At 43.1% G+C, this 21410-nt stretch overlaps 1 protein-coding gene across 1 annotated transcript in view; it reads right to left on the minus strand.

Annotated features, from left to right (window-relative positions):
• The window catches only part of ZNF704 (zinc finger protein 704), a 543928-nt gene that overhangs the window by 244889 nt on the left and 277629 nt on the right, over nt 1-21410 (minus strand). Inside the window, exon 4 of the mRNA XM_069220407.1 lies at nt 19733-19965. Within this exon, the coding sequence (XP_069076508.1) occupies nt 19733-19965 (233 nt within the window). The remainder of the gene's footprint in view (nt 1-19732; nt 19966-21410) is intronic.

The following is a 21410-nucleotide window of genomic DNA, read 5'->3' on the forward strand; positions in this document are numbered from 1 at the left end:
AAGGGTATAGTTTTAAGGGAATCGCTCATTAAATTAATCTCTTTGATGGTGGTATCTCACTAATGCTAGAGAATCCAGAAAGTTCCATTTCAATAATAATTGAAATATTTGAATGAAATAGATGCATCCCTAGTTTCAAGGCAAACTTTGATAACTCTGAAATTATGAGTATTTGGCCAAATCCCTGTTCTCAAGAAAGATTACAAATAATCACCCCTTTCAAACGGGCAAAGGGGGATAGTAAAAATGCCTTGGTACTTCCAGGACTCCAACTAAACATGGTTGGTATAAAGGAAATTACCTACAAATTTACCTCAAGAAAGAACTTCAAAGGTTTACATCATGGATAGGTAGAATAGCAGCAATTCAAATGAGAATTATAATAAGCCTACTATATTTATTCTAAAGTTTAGTTTAGGTTCAGTAGGTTTATCTTCCTGGTACGTATTCAAAAATAGGTCCTGGCCACTATTCAATTTTGCCTGCCACTCTTTCATGTGGGAGAGTCAAAGATCCATACTTTTAGAGATATTAATGTGGGCCAATCAAGGGGGCAGGAGCTACTTAATTTTCCAAATAATGAAAAGTATTGAATCGCAGTCCAATTGCAAATATGCAAATAGAATTTGAATGGTCCTTATGGACCTGAGAAAAATACTGGCCCCAAATGAAATGTGCTTTAATGGGGAGGTCACTTTAGGAATTTTATGATTCTCAACACAATGTAGACCTAAGGCATCATATATATCTGACATAACAGACGTACTGAGCTATGGAATGAGGTACCAGAGCGTGATTTCTAAATTTTCTTCTCCATACATCCCCTATACACCACAATCCAGACATTAGCTGAGCATTAAGTGAGGAATCACTTTGCCAGGAGTGGAGGTGTGCATTCTGTGTCCCTGCCGCTGGGGAGGGCAGGGCTAGTGACTTCCTCAGTTGGATGGTTTGAGTCCCCAGGGCCAATGATGGTGTCATAATAGAAGTGGGGAGTTACTTTGCAAAATGGAAAAGCTGGAGCTGTAGAATGCTGAGGGGTCACTTCAGTAACAATAAAATTAAACATGTAAAGAACACTTCACTATCACTGAGCAAGAAAGACTGCAATATTTGCTATTTCAACCCTGTCCACTTCACCCAAGTAACAAAGAAGCAGGGATGAGGGTTTTGAAACTATTTGAAAAACTCTACTTCCAAATCCCCAAAGGGGTTAATCTCAGACATATATGCTGTACTTACAGCAATACTCAACTCACAGCAACACAGAACTCACAAAGGTTGGCAATAATGGTAGAATGGGAAACATTATTGGGGAAAGACAGTCACATAAAACAATGGGGAAGGTTATGGAGGGATATCAAAAGATTATAAAGTGTACAAAACTAGAAAAAAACACAAAATTATGTATATTTGCTACATGACACCTGATACTTGAAAAATTAAACATACATATGCAAATACTGATGGTACGTGCTGGAGAATATGTGCTTTGGCAGAGATATATAATTCAAATATGGGGGTACATTAAATTGCAAAGAGATGTTATACCACATTAGAGACACGCTGGGTTTCCCTATACTAGATGAGCCAATAGTACTGTTATTAAAAATATGCTCAATTAAGATAAATGTACTGAAGCAAAATTATAGGAGATTTGCCACTCATATGCTACTGGCAGAGAAACCAGAAAGAGACATCACCCGGAGGAAAATATCACAGACGAACATTGATAACAGGGCAATTATATCGATGGAAATGCTAATCCTGGATCCTAGGAGTGAAAGACAAAACTTTAGTGGAACCTAAGAACCGTTGATAGACTATTCAAGACAAGGAATAACAATTATTGTATATGCTAGAACATTACAAGTACTAACAATTTACTGGGACTTCTAATATGAAGTGACAGAGTTTAACAACTAGCACAACCTACTTAATTATTGCCTTGTAGTGAGAAGTACTTTCAACATCACAGATACTGAATGCCAAGTTGTAAGGTAGAATATATTATGGAGCTAATAGCCTTAAATAGTCCATAGGGCTGGACAGGGTGTGTGTAGGGGGGGGAGTGTGCAAGTGCTACCAATAATAACTTTGCCTAGTCCACGGAAATATCAATGTTTGTAATGTACTTGGAGTTTGTTAGTATGTTAACAATAATAAACATAATAATTAAACAAAGAGAGTTGATATGGGGCTGAACATAGTTGCCTGGTGCCTTGAGCTCCTGATTAAAGTTTCCTTTAGGGAAAAAGAAAACATGGCATCTGGTGCCATCTAGCAATAGGTCCATGTAAGCTCACTCATTATGAATTGCATGCAGTGTTTAATTGAGCTGCCAGTTTCCGGTGCTGAGCACCGGCACTTAATTCTCAAAACATGCTCTTATGTCAGTTTTCCACTTGCTGATTGTTAGAAATTGGGTTTCCGGTTGGCAGACCTATGCAACCTGTCCAAGCAGGCACCACAAACCTAGTCACGGTAAGTCAGATATACACCATAAATTAACCTGTGCTCACCCTCTGGTAGTTTGGCACATAATAGTCAGGGTTTTTCTATGAGGCAATGTGTAAAGTATTTGTGCAACACTTCAAACAGAAATGCGGTGAAAATACCACAAAAAGACTCCACATCATGTTAGGAAAATAGAATATATTGTTATAAGTAGAAGAAGACTAACATGGCAAAAATCCAATAAGTAAAAGTCGAGATAGGAATTTTTAAAGAATAAATATGAAACTAGTACTTAGAAGCAATAACCGCCTATTGGGTTATCAGGTCTCACTGGACCAGGAATAAGTCAAGAGTTCATGCCACCCGTGATGGAGCACAGGCCAGCTACAGGACCTACACAGGGCCCGCTAAGCAGCAGTACCTTAATTCTTGTGGCAGGATGAGATGCGTCGATGATTCCCACGCAGTTGGGGTGTTGCTCTGGATTTCACCACGCAACTGCAGAGATGCATCGGTTCCATTGAGAGAAATGCTGGTTCCGAGTGAGGCAGTACTGAATGTGATTCACTTGGTTAATCCACACTGGAGGAGGCGATGCAGATATCTTCTCCATGCAGTGACGGCAATGCGTTGGTTGCGGAGCAGTGGCTCTAGAGGCGATGCAGCGGTTTCAAGTGTGATGTGCTGGGTTTTTTCCAAGCAGTGGAGGAGATGCGCTAGTTCAGACGAAGATGTGTGGATTCTGGTAGTTGCAGCACTATATACTCACTTCCAGGGGCCCGGAATGGGTTGGCGCCGCTTGGTAAAGCAATATTTGTAGATTGAAAAGAAGTCTTTGATGTCTGCGAGACTTCAGACCAGGAAGCAAAACAGCAAGCCCTTAGAGTCACTCTGGGTTCAAGTGAGATGGGTCCAGTCCTTCCTTAGCAGGGCAGAGGGCAGTAGGCAGCAGGGCAGCGCAGCAGAAAAGCAGTTCTTCCAGAACAGCAGTCCAGAGCGGCAGCCCCTCTTAGCAGCACAGCAGTCCTTCTTCCTGGCAGAGTTCTTCACAGGTCCAGCAGTGTGCTGATTTGGTAGGGTCAGAGGTCCAGTACACATACCCAGTTGTGCCTTTGAAGTGGAAGTGACTTCAAAGAAGGGTCTTTGAAGTGCACAGAGGTCCTGCCTTCCTGCCCTGGCTCCAGACTCACTACAGGGGGATTTGAAGCCTGCCTGTTGTGTTAAATACTGCCTATTCAGGTGTAAGTGTCAGATCCTCCCTCCCATCCTGCCCAGGTTGGGCCATCAGGATGTTGGTGGCCTATCAGTCACACCTAAGCTCCCTTTGTGTGTTGCTGTCTGAAGGGAATGCACAAAGGCAAGCTGTCACCCAGCCTAGACTTGTATTGGAGACAGGCTATAGGCACCACACAGGGTTAAGAGGAGGAAAATGCCAACTTTTTAAAAGTGGCATTTTCAAAATTTTAACAAACCCGACTTTACCATTAAAGAAGATTTATTATTACAATTTCATAGGGACTAAAAATAACGTATCTACTCCTTCTCAATTAGGAATTACAGCTTATTGAAAGTAATAAGGAATCTCCAAGGTTAGCCTATGAGAAGGGTAGGTCTCATAGTAGTGTAAAATGCATTTGGGAGTTTTTCACTACCAGGACATGTAAAACTTAAAAGTATATGCCCGCCCTTTTAACTACAGAACACACTGCCCTATGGGATATCTAGGGCCCACCTTAGGGGTGCCTTACACATAATAAAAGGGGAATTTAATACTTGGCAAGAAATTTTAAATACCAAGTCATCATGGCAGTGTCGCTGCACATACAGGCTCCACAAGGGCAGGCCTTAGACATGTGTCAGGGCTACTGAGTGGGTGCTACAAGCAGTGCTGCAGTCCCAGAAGAAGCATTTAATTTACAGGCCCTGGGCACATGTAGTGCAGTCTACTGGGAACTTATGAGTAAATTAATTATGCCAATTGTGGATGCACCAGTCAAACCATGTTTAGAGGAGAGAACACATGCACTTTAGCATTGGTCAGCAGTGGTGAAGTGCTCAGAGTCCTGAGGCCAATGTTAGAAATGGGGTCTCTAGTTGGCAGTGGTTTGTACCCTGTCCAAGTAGGGACCCTCACTCTAGTCAGGGAAAGGGAGTCACGCAGCTAAGATAACCCTTGCTCACCCACTTAGTAACATGGCACAAGCAGTCAGGCTTATCTAAGAGGCAATGTGTAAATTATTTGTTCACACATACACACAGTAACATAGTGAAAACACCACAAAAGTACTCCACACCAGTTTAGAAAAATAGCCAATATTTATCTGAATAAAACAAGACAAAGGTCCAACATACACAAGATATAAATTTTCAAAGATGAAATCTTAGTATAGTGCTTAGAAACAAAGTAGCTCCAACTGGGGCTATCATCGCATCTTGACGGAGTTGTTCCCAACAATCCAACACCACTTGAGAGGGAGTGTGGGCCAGTCACAGACCTTTGTGTGACTGTCTAGAGTGAATTCACAAACAGCCCAACTGTCTTTCAAACCCAAACGTGTATTCCACCGACAGGCAGAGGCACAGAAAGGTTACGCAAGAAAATGTCCACTTTCTAAATGTGGCATTTTCAAATTAAAACCAACATCACCAAAAGATGGATTTTTAAATTGTAAGTTCAGAGACCCCAAACCCCATATCTTTTTCTGCTGCCAATGGGAAATTACACTTAAAAGGTATTTCAAGGCCCTCCTAGTGGTACTCCATGAGAGAGATAGTCCTTGCAATAGTGAAAACCGAATTTAGCAGTATTTCACTATGTGGACATGTGAAACTCACCAGTAAATGTCCTACCTTTTAAATACACTGCACCGTGCCCATGAGGCTGCCTTGGGCCTACCTTGGGAGTGGCCTACTTGTCGAAAAAGGGAGAGTTTGTGCCTGGCAGGTGGGTGCACTTGTAAGGTCGAAAAGGCAGTTTAAAACCACACTCACAGACACTGCAGTGGCAGGTCTGAGAAATGTTTGCAGGGCTACACGTGGGTGGCTCAATCAGTGCTCAAGGCCCACTAGTAGCATTTGATTTACAGGCCCTGGCCACACATAGTGCACTATACTAGGGACTTAAAAGTAAATAATATATGTGAATCATGGATAAACCAATCACCAACACCATTTCAACAGAGAGCATTTGCACTTTAGCCCTGGTCATCAGAGGTAAAGTGATCAGCAAAAGCCAGCAAAGATGAAATGCGTCACATAGTCAAAAACCGGAGGTCAGAAGCAGAAAGTTTGGGGATAACCCTGCAAAAAAGCCATTTCCAACAACCAACAAAAAGGAATCAGACAAAACGTGAGGCAAATAAGCAAACTGCTTGGGTGAAGACCACACCAAGGCTGTCAGATCTAACAGTGATGCTGCTTGTCTAATTTTGAAATGAGCACAGCAACAGTTATTAATTATTCAATACACATTAAAAATTAATAATACCTGCTGCCCATGCCACTCTAGTATCTTAGGGTGGCCTAGAATAGCCTGAATTGTCACAGTTATAGGAGTGTGGTGTTTAGCAGTTGTGTTAGTACTGCCATTGACAGTACTGGCGGGGGCAATGGCCGGTGCAAGCTGCAGTGGATTCCCAAGAAAGGCCCTGGCACTTATTTTTTTACTAATCAGGCACAGATGGCAGGCTCTTTTTTTAAAACATATCACTAAATTATGCTGCACGAGAACAGGCCCTGTAAAATGTGAGGACTGGGTCATTATGATTCCTACCATCCACCCAATATTGGACCTACAGTTCACTAAACACTTTTATTCAATAATTAGATCACGTGGACTGTATCAACAATAAGGATCGTCTATGTAAGAAATCTAAAGTTCAAATAAAGGGGGACATTCTGAGAGAACTGAGGATGTAGGAAAGTGCCTCTTTTTGACATGAATGCCCCCTAATTTTTGCCTGGTATCTGATGTGATTTCAACTTACAGTGCACTGGGTTTCTTCTAACCAGGGCCCCAGTGCCTGATCTGTTTCCCAAAACTGGACAGTTTTCCCCAAATGGCAAAACCTTAAGCACCCTCTGTAAGTCCCTGGTAAATGCTAGGGCCTGGGGTACTAAAGACGGTCCCTAAGGGCTGCAGCACGAATTGTGCCAACCTAAGCGACCCTTCCCCAAGCACATGACAGGCTGCCAATGCAGGCTGCGTGTCTCGGTACAGACCAAAGTTAAAACATGACATGGCAGACAGCCTGTTTGCCACGTCCCCCAACACTGCATGCAATATATGTAAGTCACCCCTCTAGCAGGCCTTACAGCCCTAAGGCAGGGTGCATTATATTACTCTTGAGGGGATAGATGCACGAGCAGATATGCCCCTGCTATGTCTTTGTTGATTCTCAGACATAGTAGGTGACCAGGGAAGACATTTTAAATACATGTGCTGGACACTGGTCAATACAGTTTCCCCAGCTACATGATGGCTTCACTGAAGATAAAGATGTTTGGTATCAAACATCTCCTATGTGTGACCCACACTGATGTCAGTATTGGATTTACCAAACATGGAGCCAGAGGACACCTACAGAGGTGCCCCCTAAAACCCTACCAGACTCCGGTGTGCTCGCTGACCAGTTTCTGCAAGCCCACCACCCAATACACTGTTCTGGACCCCTAGTGTGAGAGCCTCCTGATTAGCTTTCCTAATGCCTAATGCCTTTGAAATGCAAATCTGGCTCCCCTCACAGGAGAGGAAGCCACCCCCACATCCAGAGCTTATTTGGCACCTGGACCGAAGGTGGGCTACTGAAAGGTGAAAACGAATTTTTAGATGTAGCCATCTTGGTGATGGCATACTTAGAAATTCTGGGACAGAGTTATACCCACTTCCCCACAGAAAGTGGTCATGACCCCAAGGGTCAGTAGCCCATTGGCTACTACCCTTCACTCCCCGTATGCCCCTAAATTCAGTATTTAGGGGAACCCCTGGCACCAGAGAAGCAGATCCTGACCTCCTAAGAATACAAAGGACACTGAAGAGCTATAACAGCAGAAGAAGAGTAGAGAGTAGAGCGCAGAGCTGACACCGCTCGCCTGTCTGCATCCCTTGTTGAAATCTGCACCAAAGTCGACCCGTCCTGCAGCTGTGACTCCAGAAATCCAGGAGGACTGCCTGCCTTCAATAAAGTCTCAAGACTTCCCGTGAACAACTGACCTGTTCTCCAAAAACCTCCAAAGGAGGGACTCTGAAGCCTCTGGAACTGCCAAATCCCAATGCCTGAATTCACCACTACATCTGCCGTCTATCACCAGAGGTGAAGAGGACCACCAATGCCCAAAGGCCCCTTCTCCTGCAGCCTCTATGGTGAGAGAAGCCTGACACCTAATACAACCACGGCACCCATCGCCTCTGGCCTGAGTTGAAGTGGGCCCGGTAATTTCACCTATCCTGGATTCCCTGATGATGCCCGCAGATTCGGACCACAGGACCCCTGAACTGCGAGTGCTCCCAGACACAGAAACCTGACACCAAAGGACACCTCTGCACCAACACTCCTGGCCTGTGGAGAAGAGGACCAAAGGTGCACCTACATCCCTGAGCACACCCCACGTTTGCTACCTACCTGTTGGTTGCTCTCGACTGGCCTCCTAGTCAGAGCCTGCAGCCTTTTTCCACGGAGACCGAACTCCATTTAAATATATTGAGCAACAACTACACCCCTGCACCAAGCTACCCCAGTGTCGCCTGGAGTGACCTGTTGGTATGGTCCTGACCCTTGCCCATTACTCACCTTAAGTCTCGGAGATTGGTCCCCTAAGTCATCATACAGTACCTGTTTGCAGAACTTGTTTTTCCTCCCATACGGTAACATAGCAGAACTCAGAAATTGCACTATGTCCACTTTTTAAAGTGAAAAGAATTCTTATTTAACAACATACTTACATTCTCTATCCCAACACAGGAAAACATACTGAAACGCACAGGAATCCCTGCCTGAACGGTGGAGTACAGTACTAGTACCCCTTAGGTGTTCACCCTGCGTTGCCTCACCCTAACTTCAACCCTACATTCAGACTGTAGAGCTATAGTACCCCAGTGTGCTACTACTCGTGTTTCTATGCGACCCTAACAATCAGTGGAGTGGCACAGAAATATGCCAAATATTGAAGGGCTGTATAAATTGCTATTATAACTTTACTTCTCAAAAATTAAAGGAAAGTGTGTTTTAGAGAACCAGCAAAACGAGAGAATGAAAATACGGGCATGCAATACGTGTAAATACAGTTTTGCATGAGCAGCAGAGGCAGTGGGGCATCACCAGATAGGAAGCTTTAACAAACTGAACACTGGCGCCTTTCACTGGCACTGCATGCTGTGGGCAGCAAGCAGAGGAGCACAGACTGCTACATTATTGATGGGCCTTTGCTGACGATACATTGTTGAAGAGTGTGTCGCTGAAGCATGAACGCCTTCAGCAAGGAATGCACTCAGCTCAGCTTCATGGGCCACTTCAACGACATCTGAAAATGCATTAATATATCAGCCTTGGTACTTTTTAGATGTAAATATTACCTTGTTTAAACAGCCAAATGATAAACCAATTCACAGCAATGGCACACTAGTTCACAGCCTTTCATGGTCAACAAGCTTAACACCAAAATTAGCAAACAGCCTGAGGAAGATTTACAGATTAGTTTGATTTTTCTCTCCCTTGATCTCACAAACAACACCTTTTAAGTGGAGAGGGAGTTTCAAGGACATTTCGCAGTTGAACAAGGCAGGATACTTGTCTCAACATAACATACACGAATAACTATTTCAAAAGTAACATAGGCTGCTTATAATTCACACAAATGCACATGAGCCTACCATGATACAACGTTGACTCTGGACACAGCTTATTTTCGTTTATTAAAAAGAAATATAGCAATATCATGTTACACTCATGAACATAATTACATGCCTGATACGATAATAAATGCGATAATATGTTTCTAATAAACATATTATTTTGTCCCGTTCTTTTTCTGCTAAAGGAAAATCAGGAAAATGGGGGAAAATGAGGCAAAGCTATTTTGAAAGGAAGGTAGGTTTTCTTTCTCACTTGAACTGGGAATATCAATACCGACATGAATTATAAATCTTGACAATTATTTAATTTTTCAGCTTGTTTTGTTCGCAGATTTACACACCGTGCTGCCATTATCTGTGGCGTCTGGAATATTACATTTATTTTCTGAAGTGTGCAGACCTGACTCTTGAAACAATTTTGAAGATTGTGCATCTGTAGATATCCGACCTTGCACAGGTGCAATTTTTGTGATTGACAAAGGGCCACATGGACAAAGGTAATTGTTTGTGATTACCAAATAGCACTTTTTTGCGATTCGCTATTAGACGCATTTTGCGATTCCCAGTGGGTCGCAAATAGAGCTACCTCATGAACATTAATGAGGTAGGTCTCGGTTTGCAAACCATTGGGAATCACTAAAATCACAAGGATGGTCAGCAGACCACCATGTCTGTGATTGCTTTTAAAAAAAAAGCTACTTTTTTTTTTTTTTAAATGCAGTCGTTTTCCTTACAGGAAAATGAGGTGCACTGCAAACAAAAACATTTAAAGTTTTCTTTCCATTTTTAAAAGCAGGCAATGATCTATAGGACCACTGCCTGCTCTTAACGAATGTTTTTAGAAACATTCACAAAAGAGAAAGGATCCCTGGGGAACCCCTTTCCATTTGCCAATAGGTTCCGACCTACTTGAAATAGGTGCTAAAATGCTTTACGACCACATTTCGCTTGCAAAACTTTGACACATTCCAGTGTGATAAGGTATTAGGAAGGGACGTCATAAATACACATTTGGTATAAGATTACCAAACCACAAATAGGGCTTTGTAGATGTGAAAATGCCTTTTTGTGTTCACAAACTGACCGATTCTGCAAATCGACCTGTTTACAAACCCAAAATCCATTTGTACAAGTGGCCCAAAGATTTCTCAGACTGCCAATGCAGACCTGTATAAGCTGCAAGTTTCCAGACCTTCTCCTTGAAAACTCGAGTATCTCGAAATATAACCTTCTAGAGGCATTGCTGCTTGCATGCTTGTACAAACTGCACAACTACATATAGGGAAATGCCTTTCCATGTGTGGGACTACATTTTACTAATATTTTTTTTACCTCAAGGCAGAAAATCTGTTTTCCTATGGAATCCTACATCTCCTGCATCCTCACCAATTTCAGATGTGGTCTGTGCCCATTTCAGTTCTGGAAATAAATTCCCTGACTTTCACACAGGTGAATTTCGGATAGATTACAGAGAGGGAATGGTCCAGAAAATCTTTTTGAATACTCAGAGACAAGCATGCTTTTGGTTCACACCCCAGGAGCGGATTTACCCGCACAAAAACCTTCATGTGAGGAAATCACTTTATAAACAAAAACAATCATCGATTGTGAATTGCAGACGTGTTTGGGAACTCGTACAAAAGTCTATTTGCACTTATACTTTAACCTTCAGTCCCAAATAACTTTATGCACAGGGCTGATTGTTTTCAGCTACTGTTTTGATTAGAATTATTTCTACTCATGTTCCTAGAAGCTTACAATGCATACAGACTCCACCTCAGAAAACACTCTTGCTTCCCCATCATAATGAATATGTGTGAAATCTGAATCAGGCCCTTAGCCTACCGGGAGGTATCAGGGTGGTCTCTAAAATCTGCAAAAAACACGTGCAGGTAACTAATGGTTCCAGCTAACTAACATTTTAGTTTGCTTTGTGTATCTATTGCAAATTCACATGTCATGCGTAAATCGTAAATCTGTAGCCACACTTTTCCTAAAGTTGTGGAGGGCACAACATGAAAAAGAGCACGTTAATAACGCCTATACAGCAGTCCAAAGTATAGTAAAAGTGATGGATGGAATGTCTGAATTAATCTCAGCCACTGGTAATTACTCAGGCCCCATCCTAGTCCATCGCTATTTTACACACCAGGCCACCTCAGTTTGGACCCAGCTCTATGAAAATCAGTCTTGACCCTGGACCAGTGGGAACAATTTATCAAACAATCAGGGGGTTCTTGTAGAGCGCAAACGTTTCACCCCGGGGGGTCTCCAGGCACTGGTATGGTGTAGTGGTTCTTACCTTGCTGCAGGTGGTGTTTGAAGAGCCAGGTGTGGTATCTTGTACATACCATTACATTAGTTTACAGTGGGTAGTATGTTTATGACAGGGAAGAATGTAGAATGGTTCAGGATTTTAGAGTTCTGCTGCAGTCTGGTGACAGTTGGAAGATCTTGGAAGCTGTACAGATGGATGGGATTTTCACCAATAAAGAACCTACTTATTTTATTGAATTTGCATCTTTATTACACCAGGTCTTGGGCTTCTTTCTGAAGTCTTTCAGGAAAGGGGAGGTGGGTGGTGGGGTTTCCAGGCTTTAACAGCAAGGTGGGAGAAGGAGCGCCCTCTGAGGCATTTTTGGCAGATGCCGGAGACTTATGTCCCATGCGAAGAAGTAATTATTACCAGAAAAACTACTTTCTACAACAGTTTTATTATGGGCAATGATAAGATAGACTTTGTCTCATTGCTGGGCACCTGTGGAGTGTCCTTCTGAAGTAAGGTCTATGTTGGTATAAAGCTGTCACAAGTTATGTTGTGTCTGTAACCTTCTTCAGGTGGTCCATCACGTCATCAGCTAGGTGCATGAAGATACATACTCCATCAAGGGATATGTTCAAGTGGTACATTTGACTCTTGGTTCTGAAACCTGACACTATGCAAGCTGTATAGTAATAGGGTAGAGGTGTACTGCATTCTCTCTCTTGCCTTGGAAAGGATCTTTCTACCACAAGAGGGTGGGATGTGATCTTTTTGGCATAGATGGAACAAGACCTAGAACAACACGTGGTGAGCTTGAGAGGAATTCACTACTATGACTGAACAGCTTTGGCTTCTCTGGTCTTCTGCAGGATTTCAAGCACCAGAAGAGTCTTGGGAAGGCACATATGAAGGCACTCGTCTAATCCAACATCAAACTGTACCAAACAAATTCTGACTGCCCATGAATCCAGGGGAAGAATTGAATGTCATATGGTCTTGAGGTGAGTGAAGTCTATTAAAGAGTCTATGTCTGGTCAACACCAGCTCTCGATGAAGGGATCAAAAACTTGATGTTGACAATCCCCACAATGTCAGAGATCTGTATGATGTTCTGTAAAACCCATTCCTGCAGGACTAGAACTAAGAGACATCAGTGCCCCTTTGCTTCCGCAGGTAAATTATGGCAGTGGTATTGTCCATGGGAATCCTCACCATTCTGCATTTCGCCAATGGAAGAACGAAAAACAATACTAGAAAGATTGCCTTTAGCACTAGCACATTGAAGTGGGGGTGTAGATATGATTTATGCCACAAGGCACTGATGTACAGTTCTCCACAGTGAGCCCTGCACCCACAATCTGATGAGCTGATGGTGACCACACGCTGGTGGCAGGCCAGGCTGAAGGGGCGTGTCATAAAAAGATCAGAAGTAGGCACATATACGCTCAAGGTAGATACCATTATTAGCAGCACTGGGCTATGCCTGGATTGGTCAGTCAGTTGCTTATACTAGTGTGCTGCCAGATAGAGTTGCAGAACACACTTGGAGCTTGTGATGAGCCTGCAGCAATGGAATTCTTTAGAATTAAATGTTGACATGGCTCCATTGCTAATGCAGTGAGTGATCCAGTTTTGAGTTGATGTTTCTTACTCTTGTAGAGACAGGAAGGTTGTTACTAGACTGCAGTCTAGGATGTCCGTAAATAACAAAGAGCCTGATTTAGAGTTTGGTGTATGGGTTACTCCCTCACAAATGTTCTCGACGTTGACTTCCTGCAGAAGTTCTTGAGATGACTTCAGGGGGCAGAAATAGCCTGGACAAGGGCATTTCTAAGAGCTGCAGGAATTCACCAAAAAGAGACACAGTGAGATGGTACTTATCTGTATCCATTGTCAGTAATTAAGACTGAGCATTCACCTCAGAGACCTGAGGTGGACTTCCTGAGATGGCCCTGAGGAATGTGGACTTCTTGGAGCCTGGTGGTAAAAGCTAATTTCTGCTTTTGACATGTTTCCTCTTCATTGCTAGTTGCTCTCCGAGGAAGAGGAGGGCCATGCCAGTACATTTAGGCAGAAGAAGAAACTAGCCTTGGCAGAATGCAGGCATTCACTGGTTGAAAAAGGGTAGGCCATGTTGCTGGCAGTTCTTGGATGCTACTAAGGGATGCTCGCCTGACCGTGACAGTCTTATACTGCTGGAGAACCTTGTCAATCAAGGGATCAAAAATGTTCTTTCAATCAAAGGGATGGGAAGATTCATCACATTTTCCAGGGTCTCTAAATTAAGATCAGATGATAAACACTGCAATTGGTGGTGCATGGACACAACAGGGTCCATGTGGCAATATCAACGAGGTTCCAAGACATCAGCAGTATTTCTTTGGCATCCTCTTTTCCAAGGTTAAATATGAGAATTTACTCTTCCTGGTCATAGGGTGGGAAAAAAGAGGTGTACCTGTCAAACCTATGCCTCAGTTGCGAGGTGCCGTAATGGCACTGCCTTTGGCCTGTTTGAGTGAGGAAGCCAAATGGTATATTTTCTTGCAACATGTCTGGCTAACCAGTCCATATGGAATGATGATGCCCTAGCCATTAGGGAAGCTGCTATCAACACAACAGACAAAGCTGTGAGGCTGCCAGGGGACAAAAATACAATTGTCTTTAAAAGCCTGGTACTTGTGTCTATAGGCACTGGAATTTTCAGTTCAGACACATACTTCTTCAAAATCTCCTGGCCTCCATGAAGACCTAAGGTTTCAGTGGAGATGTTGTTGCAGGCATCGGAGCATATGTACTTTAATTCTCTGGCAGGCATACTGTGCCCTCAAAGGACAGGCTTCCCAAAGCCTTGGAAACAACTGAATGGTAGTGCATGTTTGGAAGCAGGTCTTTATGGTGAGGGAGCGTAGCACCTATACTCAAAATCAACATGAAATGTTTATGAACTAATGCATAATAATGTCGCATAGAAAATGTATTAATGTGCTTTTGCTAAACGTGCGCTTGAAATGTGCCCATGGGGAGTGGCCGCCAATAAATATGGGGATTAATGAAACTGACTAATAATAATGAAAATGAGATGTTAAAGTATGATTTTACACTAATATTAAGAGTTTTACATAAGGATTTGCTAATAAATCATTAGACTTTAGTTAGCATGAGTCGAGGCCTAGCAGCCCGGTTTTCATATTAAATGTGTTTTTCTAACGTGCAGTGTGCTGACTTGCTGAAGGACATATACTCGTATTTTTCCAAAGCTAAAGGATGAGTGTAACCGTGGTAGATCCATTCTCATGAAATTCGACTTACTAGAAGAAACATTTTTGCTGAATGCAACACTGTAGACTAGTTACAGGTACAAGGTCGCCTGAACCGGTACAGACAATGGACCTACTGACTGAAGATGCAAGAGGACCGCGAGAGTATGAAATCATAGCGGACATTCTGCTCGCTGGAGACGTCAATCATAAGAACCAATAAACTACGTGAGAACTGTTATGGGGTGACAAAATTTGATACTAACACTGTAAACCCATTGGATGAAGATAGAGGGGTACCAACCTTATCCAATCAGAGATTAGGGGACTGTACAACGGAAAAGGGATAAAAAACCTTTGACACGAGGAACCATTCGGAGATGCCATTGCGAACTTTTGTTATGACCCAGACACTTTGTCACTCTGCATAGAGACTTTGCTGTTTGGTTCTTCAAACCATCCTTGCCTTACCTTGCCCGTTCTATACCTTTCCTCCATAAGAGGGAAGTGTCCCTTCTTACCCATCTTGCTGAATTCCCTGGCTGATGGCGAATCAACTGATGTCCTGAGAACGAAGACTGAATCTGTATGCTGACCCATTACGAAGGGTAACTATATGATGATGAAATTGTAATTGTCTGATTGCCTTTCCTTTCTAGGTACCAACTGCTTCTTTTGACAGAGACCATAGTTAGATGTTTTCCAAATTAGTGTTACCAAATTGTTTTGCATGAAGCCCAACATGCCAATGCTAATTCGAGGTTAGTCAAGGGGTTCACTGAAGCGGACGCAAATAGGCAAATGACTGGTTCAATGCATTGTTGAATAATGCTCTAATGATACTCTGCTAAGGATAACCTATGTTGACGTCGTGCTATGTTCTAATGTTCGTGATCTTTGCTTTGATGAAATCTTATTCGAGTTGCCATATTATGACAATGCTGATGTGTTTCATGATTTTGAGACTAATAAACTTGCTAGTAGAATTGTAATCAATAGGGAATAAACATCACAAAATCGTACTAAACTGGTGTGGTTATTCATGACTGAAAGGTCATGGTGGTTTCGGAGTCTAATTGATGACGTTATTGACTTGTTAATTGACATGTCGATCAGTTATCTCGTCCTAAGGTGTCTTCAACCAGGGTCAAAAGATTCATTGGCCTAAAACGAGTCCCAGAGCGAATAAATTAATTAGATTGGGACGTGTTAACAATGGTATATGGAATCTGTATTAGGATCAGAACTTTGATTAATTCTTTAAATGTAACCTTTTGCAGGCTGGTGTTCTCTTGGCTTGAAAGCGAGTCTATCCCGAAGACCATGCAGTCAGATGCAGATTTGGGACCAGAAGATGGATGTAGCCTGATTAAGCTGGATGCGTGGGTTTCATAGATTGCAGCTGAATAGAGATAGGTAGGATGATTAGGAGCTGCAGTGATACTGTGAGATGGCATGGTCTTCTTAGTCTACAGCTTTGCACTCATTTGGGTTAATCATATACATATGTGGGGAGCAGGGGGAGGAGCTAAAAGGGGTTTGGCAAGTCCTGGTCCTGCTGTTACTGGTCTCATAGAACAAATGAGTCTTATGTGTCTTTCAATTTAATTCCACTACCCCTCATTAAGGCCCCCAGCGGAGAATCCTGGGGATACTAGGTCCTGAGAAGAGAAACATCTGGTACAGAGAGATTACTGAGAGCCCTGTGGGTGCACTGAGGAGACTGGTGCTGCCAAATGTTTTTCCCTAAACTGGATCAGCAGGGAGGGTGGTGAGGTCAACATCTTCGGAGTGGCATGTGTCAACTGTGTCAGGGAAACCTCCCAACAAATCGGCTGTAGTTCTATCCCATAAGGGGTTAGTTTGGCTGGAGCCTATACCTCTTACATCTCTGGTTCTTCTAGTACCACTTGTGGTGAGGGGTGACTGTTGATGTGTTCGAACACTGGGGGAAACAGGTGGCCTGATCTTTTTCTTGCAGCCAGGTTTCCTGTTCATCAACTGGTACTCAGTCTCTCATCTACCACCCGCACTGCATGCAAGCTGGGCAGTAGCACAGGAAAGGAACAGAAGTTATGAGACGGGTCTGTCTGGTCAAACTTGGACTGTGACAGAGAACACCTGTGGGAGGAGTTATGCTCCAATCCCGGGTGCAAGGGAGCAAGATTTGCATGAGCTCGTCACCTCAGCCATCCTGCAGCATAGCACAAACTGGCCCACTGCTAATGTTCAATGTTGGCTTTGTACTCACACACACAGACTATAGCTAGGCTCAACCAGACAGTGCCCTGGAGTCTATGGAATATTTGGAGCAGAAGATGTTTTTCATCACGGGGTCCCCAGGTTCTGTGCGCTTGCAACCGCTTTCCTGGACCATAACAATTTAACCTAACTGAAACAGGTTGCTCAGCCAGAGGTGCAACATGATCCCTACAAGAAAGTACCATGGATAGTATGCTTTGCTGTCTCACTAGAGCAAAGGGTACTTGTGATCTTGCCTGCTGTGAACACCCGTATTAGTTTTCTTCCTAACCATGAATTCCAATGTCTTCTGTGGGGCAGTGCACCATTTCTCTGCATGGAAGGTGGGAGGTTTTGAAGGGAAGCAACATCACAAAATAAAATGATGGACGGAGTGTTGAAACTTTTCAAACACACACCCCAAATCACAGATCTGGGTTTAATCCATCCTTATTTTGCTTGCAACGTCCCCCCATTTTGGATCCAGCCATATACAAATCAGTCTTGACCTTTCTCTCCATGGGAACAGTCCAGCCCAAACTGCCAGGCCAGGTCCTCCCTTGACTGGAAACAAGAATCCTAGGACTGGTTTCTGGGTATCAGCCCTCATCAACCAGGCTAACTTGAGACCAATGGCACCCGGTGTTGAAGGGACACTGTACCATTGTTAGCACAGTAAGAGCAGATGTGCACAAATATATTAACATGAGAGACATAAATTATTCTAGGCAGCTGCTACAAATGGTCGGTGACACAACACTCATAGCCTAAAGCTGTAACACTGCAGCAAAAGAAACCAGAGCTCATGTGAAAGAGGATGGAGACAACACACACAACAGCAGCAAAAGAAATCAATCAAAACATCAATGAGTAACGGGCAAAATCTGGATTACAAAGTCACTGTGCATGAGAGAACAAGTATCAAATTATTACCTTTCCATAGAAAAGGGGGACCTGGGAAGGTCAAGCATATGCAAGGAAGGTGGAGTCACTGCCTGTGGCTCACACATGAACGCATGTTAGCAGCACACAAAGGTCTGAATTAAAAGCTTCTGAAGCAGATTCTGGTTGTGCCACTTGGCAGGTTGATACTCACTAATTTGAGAATGGGAAAAAGGGTGTAAGAGTATATAGGGAACTGTCATGAAATTAACCATAAGCAGTTTGTGACATGGCCCATTCACACAAGATAAAGTAGAGGGCAGGTGCCAAGTGGGTGTGATAATGAGAAGAGTAGGGCTATGTAGGTAAGGACACAAGGGGGCTGTATTACACAAGTGCCCCGGGGGCACAATGGGTGTTTGCGCCCAATTTGTGCACCCCCAGGACATTTTGGTATTACAGAAGGGACCGCAAATGCTTGTGCAGCCCCTTCTGTAATACAGATAGTGCTGGTGCACATATAGCACCAGAGGTATCATCAGAGGGTGTTTTCTCATTTGCATGGGGGTTTCGTCCCATGCTTATGAGGGAATCTCTTTGCCTCTGCAACTACGCCATATTACTGATGTGGTGCAGAGGCAAACATGCCTACGGAAGGCGCAATGAAAGTGTGCCACAAATGGTGACACACTTTCAGTGCACCTTCTAAATGTAGCCCTCTAAAGGGATGAAAGGGACATCCCCTTGCAGGCGGATGCAGTCACTCACTGCAACCACCTGCAAGGGGATTTCTAATCCCTTTGAAAAGTGCAGGATGCTTGCTACCTGCACAGAGAAACACACTGCAGCTTAAACAGCTGCTCTGCATTTCTCTTGAATGTGCTCCCCTGGGGGCAGCGCAAGTTCACAGCCGCCCTGAGGGTAGTGCATTCCTGCTAAGAACGCACACTATCCCTGATTGCACCCAGCAAACCTGCTTTACAGCGCGCCGTGGCCCAAACATGGAAATTGTGCCCTAACTGTAATACGGGCCCTGGTCGGACTAGTGCACAGCACAGGAATTATGCGATTATTAGGCTGTAACTTTTCTGTATAATTTTGGATTTGCTGCACTTGCCATGTAATTACATCATGTGATGCTTAAATTGCAGATTTAATAAAAAAAATACGTACGTACCCATAAAGGATCAACGTTAGTAAAAACGCTGCCACATGTGTTGCAGATCAATGGTAGACCCTTTCCAAAGATTAAATGTGTATCTCTCAGTTGCTTTATTTAGAGTTTAAATTCATACTAGTGATGTATAAATGGTACCCAGACACAGTTAAGATGTGTAAAAAGGAGAAAATAATCAAGTAATTCTGGAAGAAAGTGTGCTGCACTACACACCGTAATTTGTCTTTTCTTGCTCTGTAATTAAGTCAACCCTGCCACATAATTTAGTCCTTCCCTGCTACATAATTATTGTGCCTGGTTTAATGGAAGTGCCCATAGATTTAGAAAATCGTTTGGAGAGGTGGGCCGGACAACAGACATGCAATGAGGGCACTCAAAGCCTACTGATCAAAATATGGTCATATGTGGAAGAGACTGAATCCGTGATTAATTGCTTCATTCCTGCTGTCCTTTATGCACCATTTATTTGTTTGGATGCGCTCTGCTGTCCAATGGCAGTTAAGCACGAAATAATTTCCCCCTACAACTCAATGTTTCCTACATATTTTAGAACACGGGTAGTAGAAACAGCTAACACAACAAAAAACACAAACCGGCAGACAAACCTTTCTTTTCCTAGGTATTGGCTCATCAAACAAAAGACTGCTTGCTTCTGCTTCATCAATGCCATCGTCTGACTGGGCCGGTGGCCGGAATAGCTTGAAGCTGTCGGCAGACAATGGAGGCGATGGGGTTGAAGGGTTTGACTGATCGCTGGGAGCGTTCCAGCTCCAGTATCCACTGCTGCCTGTACTGGAAGGCACATATCCCCCATCCTTCCAAGAGCCATTTAAACCCTCTGTAAAAGTAAGGGACAGAAATCACATGAACAGGTTAGACTTGGTGGCGACCTAACATCCAACACATCTCCTAGAGGGGCCATCTTGTTAATGACGTCACAAGAAGAGTATTTAAAATCCAACCAAACATCACAAAACTGATATGCTGGAAACTTCATAGATGGAGATTGTTTATGATGTAAAACTGGGTGACAGGACAAGCTTTTTTCCTTTACAGGATGGCCTCATTCAAGCCATACATGAAATAAGGCATATAGCACCGTTTTATCAAAGCAGGACACCAACTGTGGATAAGGTTTAAAACACATACTACATACAATTAGGTAAATACCTTAATTTGCACATTCATGCTTCCGCTTTTAGACCTCTTAAAGTGCCAATTCAAAGTCTGTGTCAGCGTGCCTTTTCTTATATTAATCCCAGCGTTCAGTATTAAAGGAGGGACACTTTTTACTCAATTGAAATGATGTCTGCCTAAAACTGGACTCTAAAAATAAATTAAAAGCATTATTAATGAACTCTGCACTCAGAACTCCAGCACACAGAAATCAGTGATTCCACTTGTTGAAACCTCTTTAAACTTTTCTGTAGACCTAAAGAACAATTTACGTACCTTTGATAACGATTTATACAGTAAAGACCTATTATAGTTACAGATTCATTACCTCAGAGTTTCCCCAGGCATCAGACTGCATCTGGAGATTTTTCTTCAAGTAGTACCTTTGTGCGCTGTCAGGTGGCGTAGGTCGACTCTGCATCTGTCGTAGCCATCGTAGTCGCCATAATGACATTGCAGTCGTTCTTAGGTGCAGCCCTAGCATGCTTACATCAGTTTCTTTTCACGACTTTCCAACCCAGTAGCACGGAGCGATGAAGAACACTGAAAATGGTGCACCAGAACTAGGGCCCTGAAAGGGAAATTCCTGTATCTAGAAATCAGTTCACAAGCAGGGAGGATGGATGGGTCGTTAAGGAATCAAATTTATCTAGAGAAAAAGTTTCTCTGGAAAAAGATTTCAAATGGGTCTTCAAGGTAACCAGAGAGGTAATAGTTTATAAACCTGGGGGAAGACAATACCTACAGCTGGTAGCACTGCCGGAAAAGGATTGCACCACTTAACATTCCTTTTGGAAGCTGTAGGTTTTAGAAGTCATGTTCCAGGGCCCCTTTTATCTTTGATGCCCGGTGATGGAGTAGAGGTGTGTAGATGATTGCGGATAATGCATCTTCATGTGTATGAGTATCTTGCGTCTGTTGATAGTTAATACAGACATTTTAACACAGGAGTAATATGGTTAAAAAAATTGGACCCAAAGGAAGTCAAGCAGCTTGTAACTAACACCGAAATCTGTCACACTGATCATTTCTCATAGCTAGCCAAGAGTCCACATCTGTACTTAGCTTCCTCGAGCAAAGTTAATTTCTTGCACTTGAGTCATGTTA

Source organism: Pleurodeles waltl, chromosome 2_2 (genome assembly GCF_031143425.1).
Source record: "Pleurodeles waltl isolate 20211129_DDA chromosome 2_2, aPleWal1.hap1.20221129, whole genome shotgun sequence".
NCBI classification, from domain to species: domain Eukaryota; kingdom Metazoa; phylum Chordata; class Amphibia; order Caudata; family Salamandridae; genus Pleurodeles; species Pleurodeles waltl.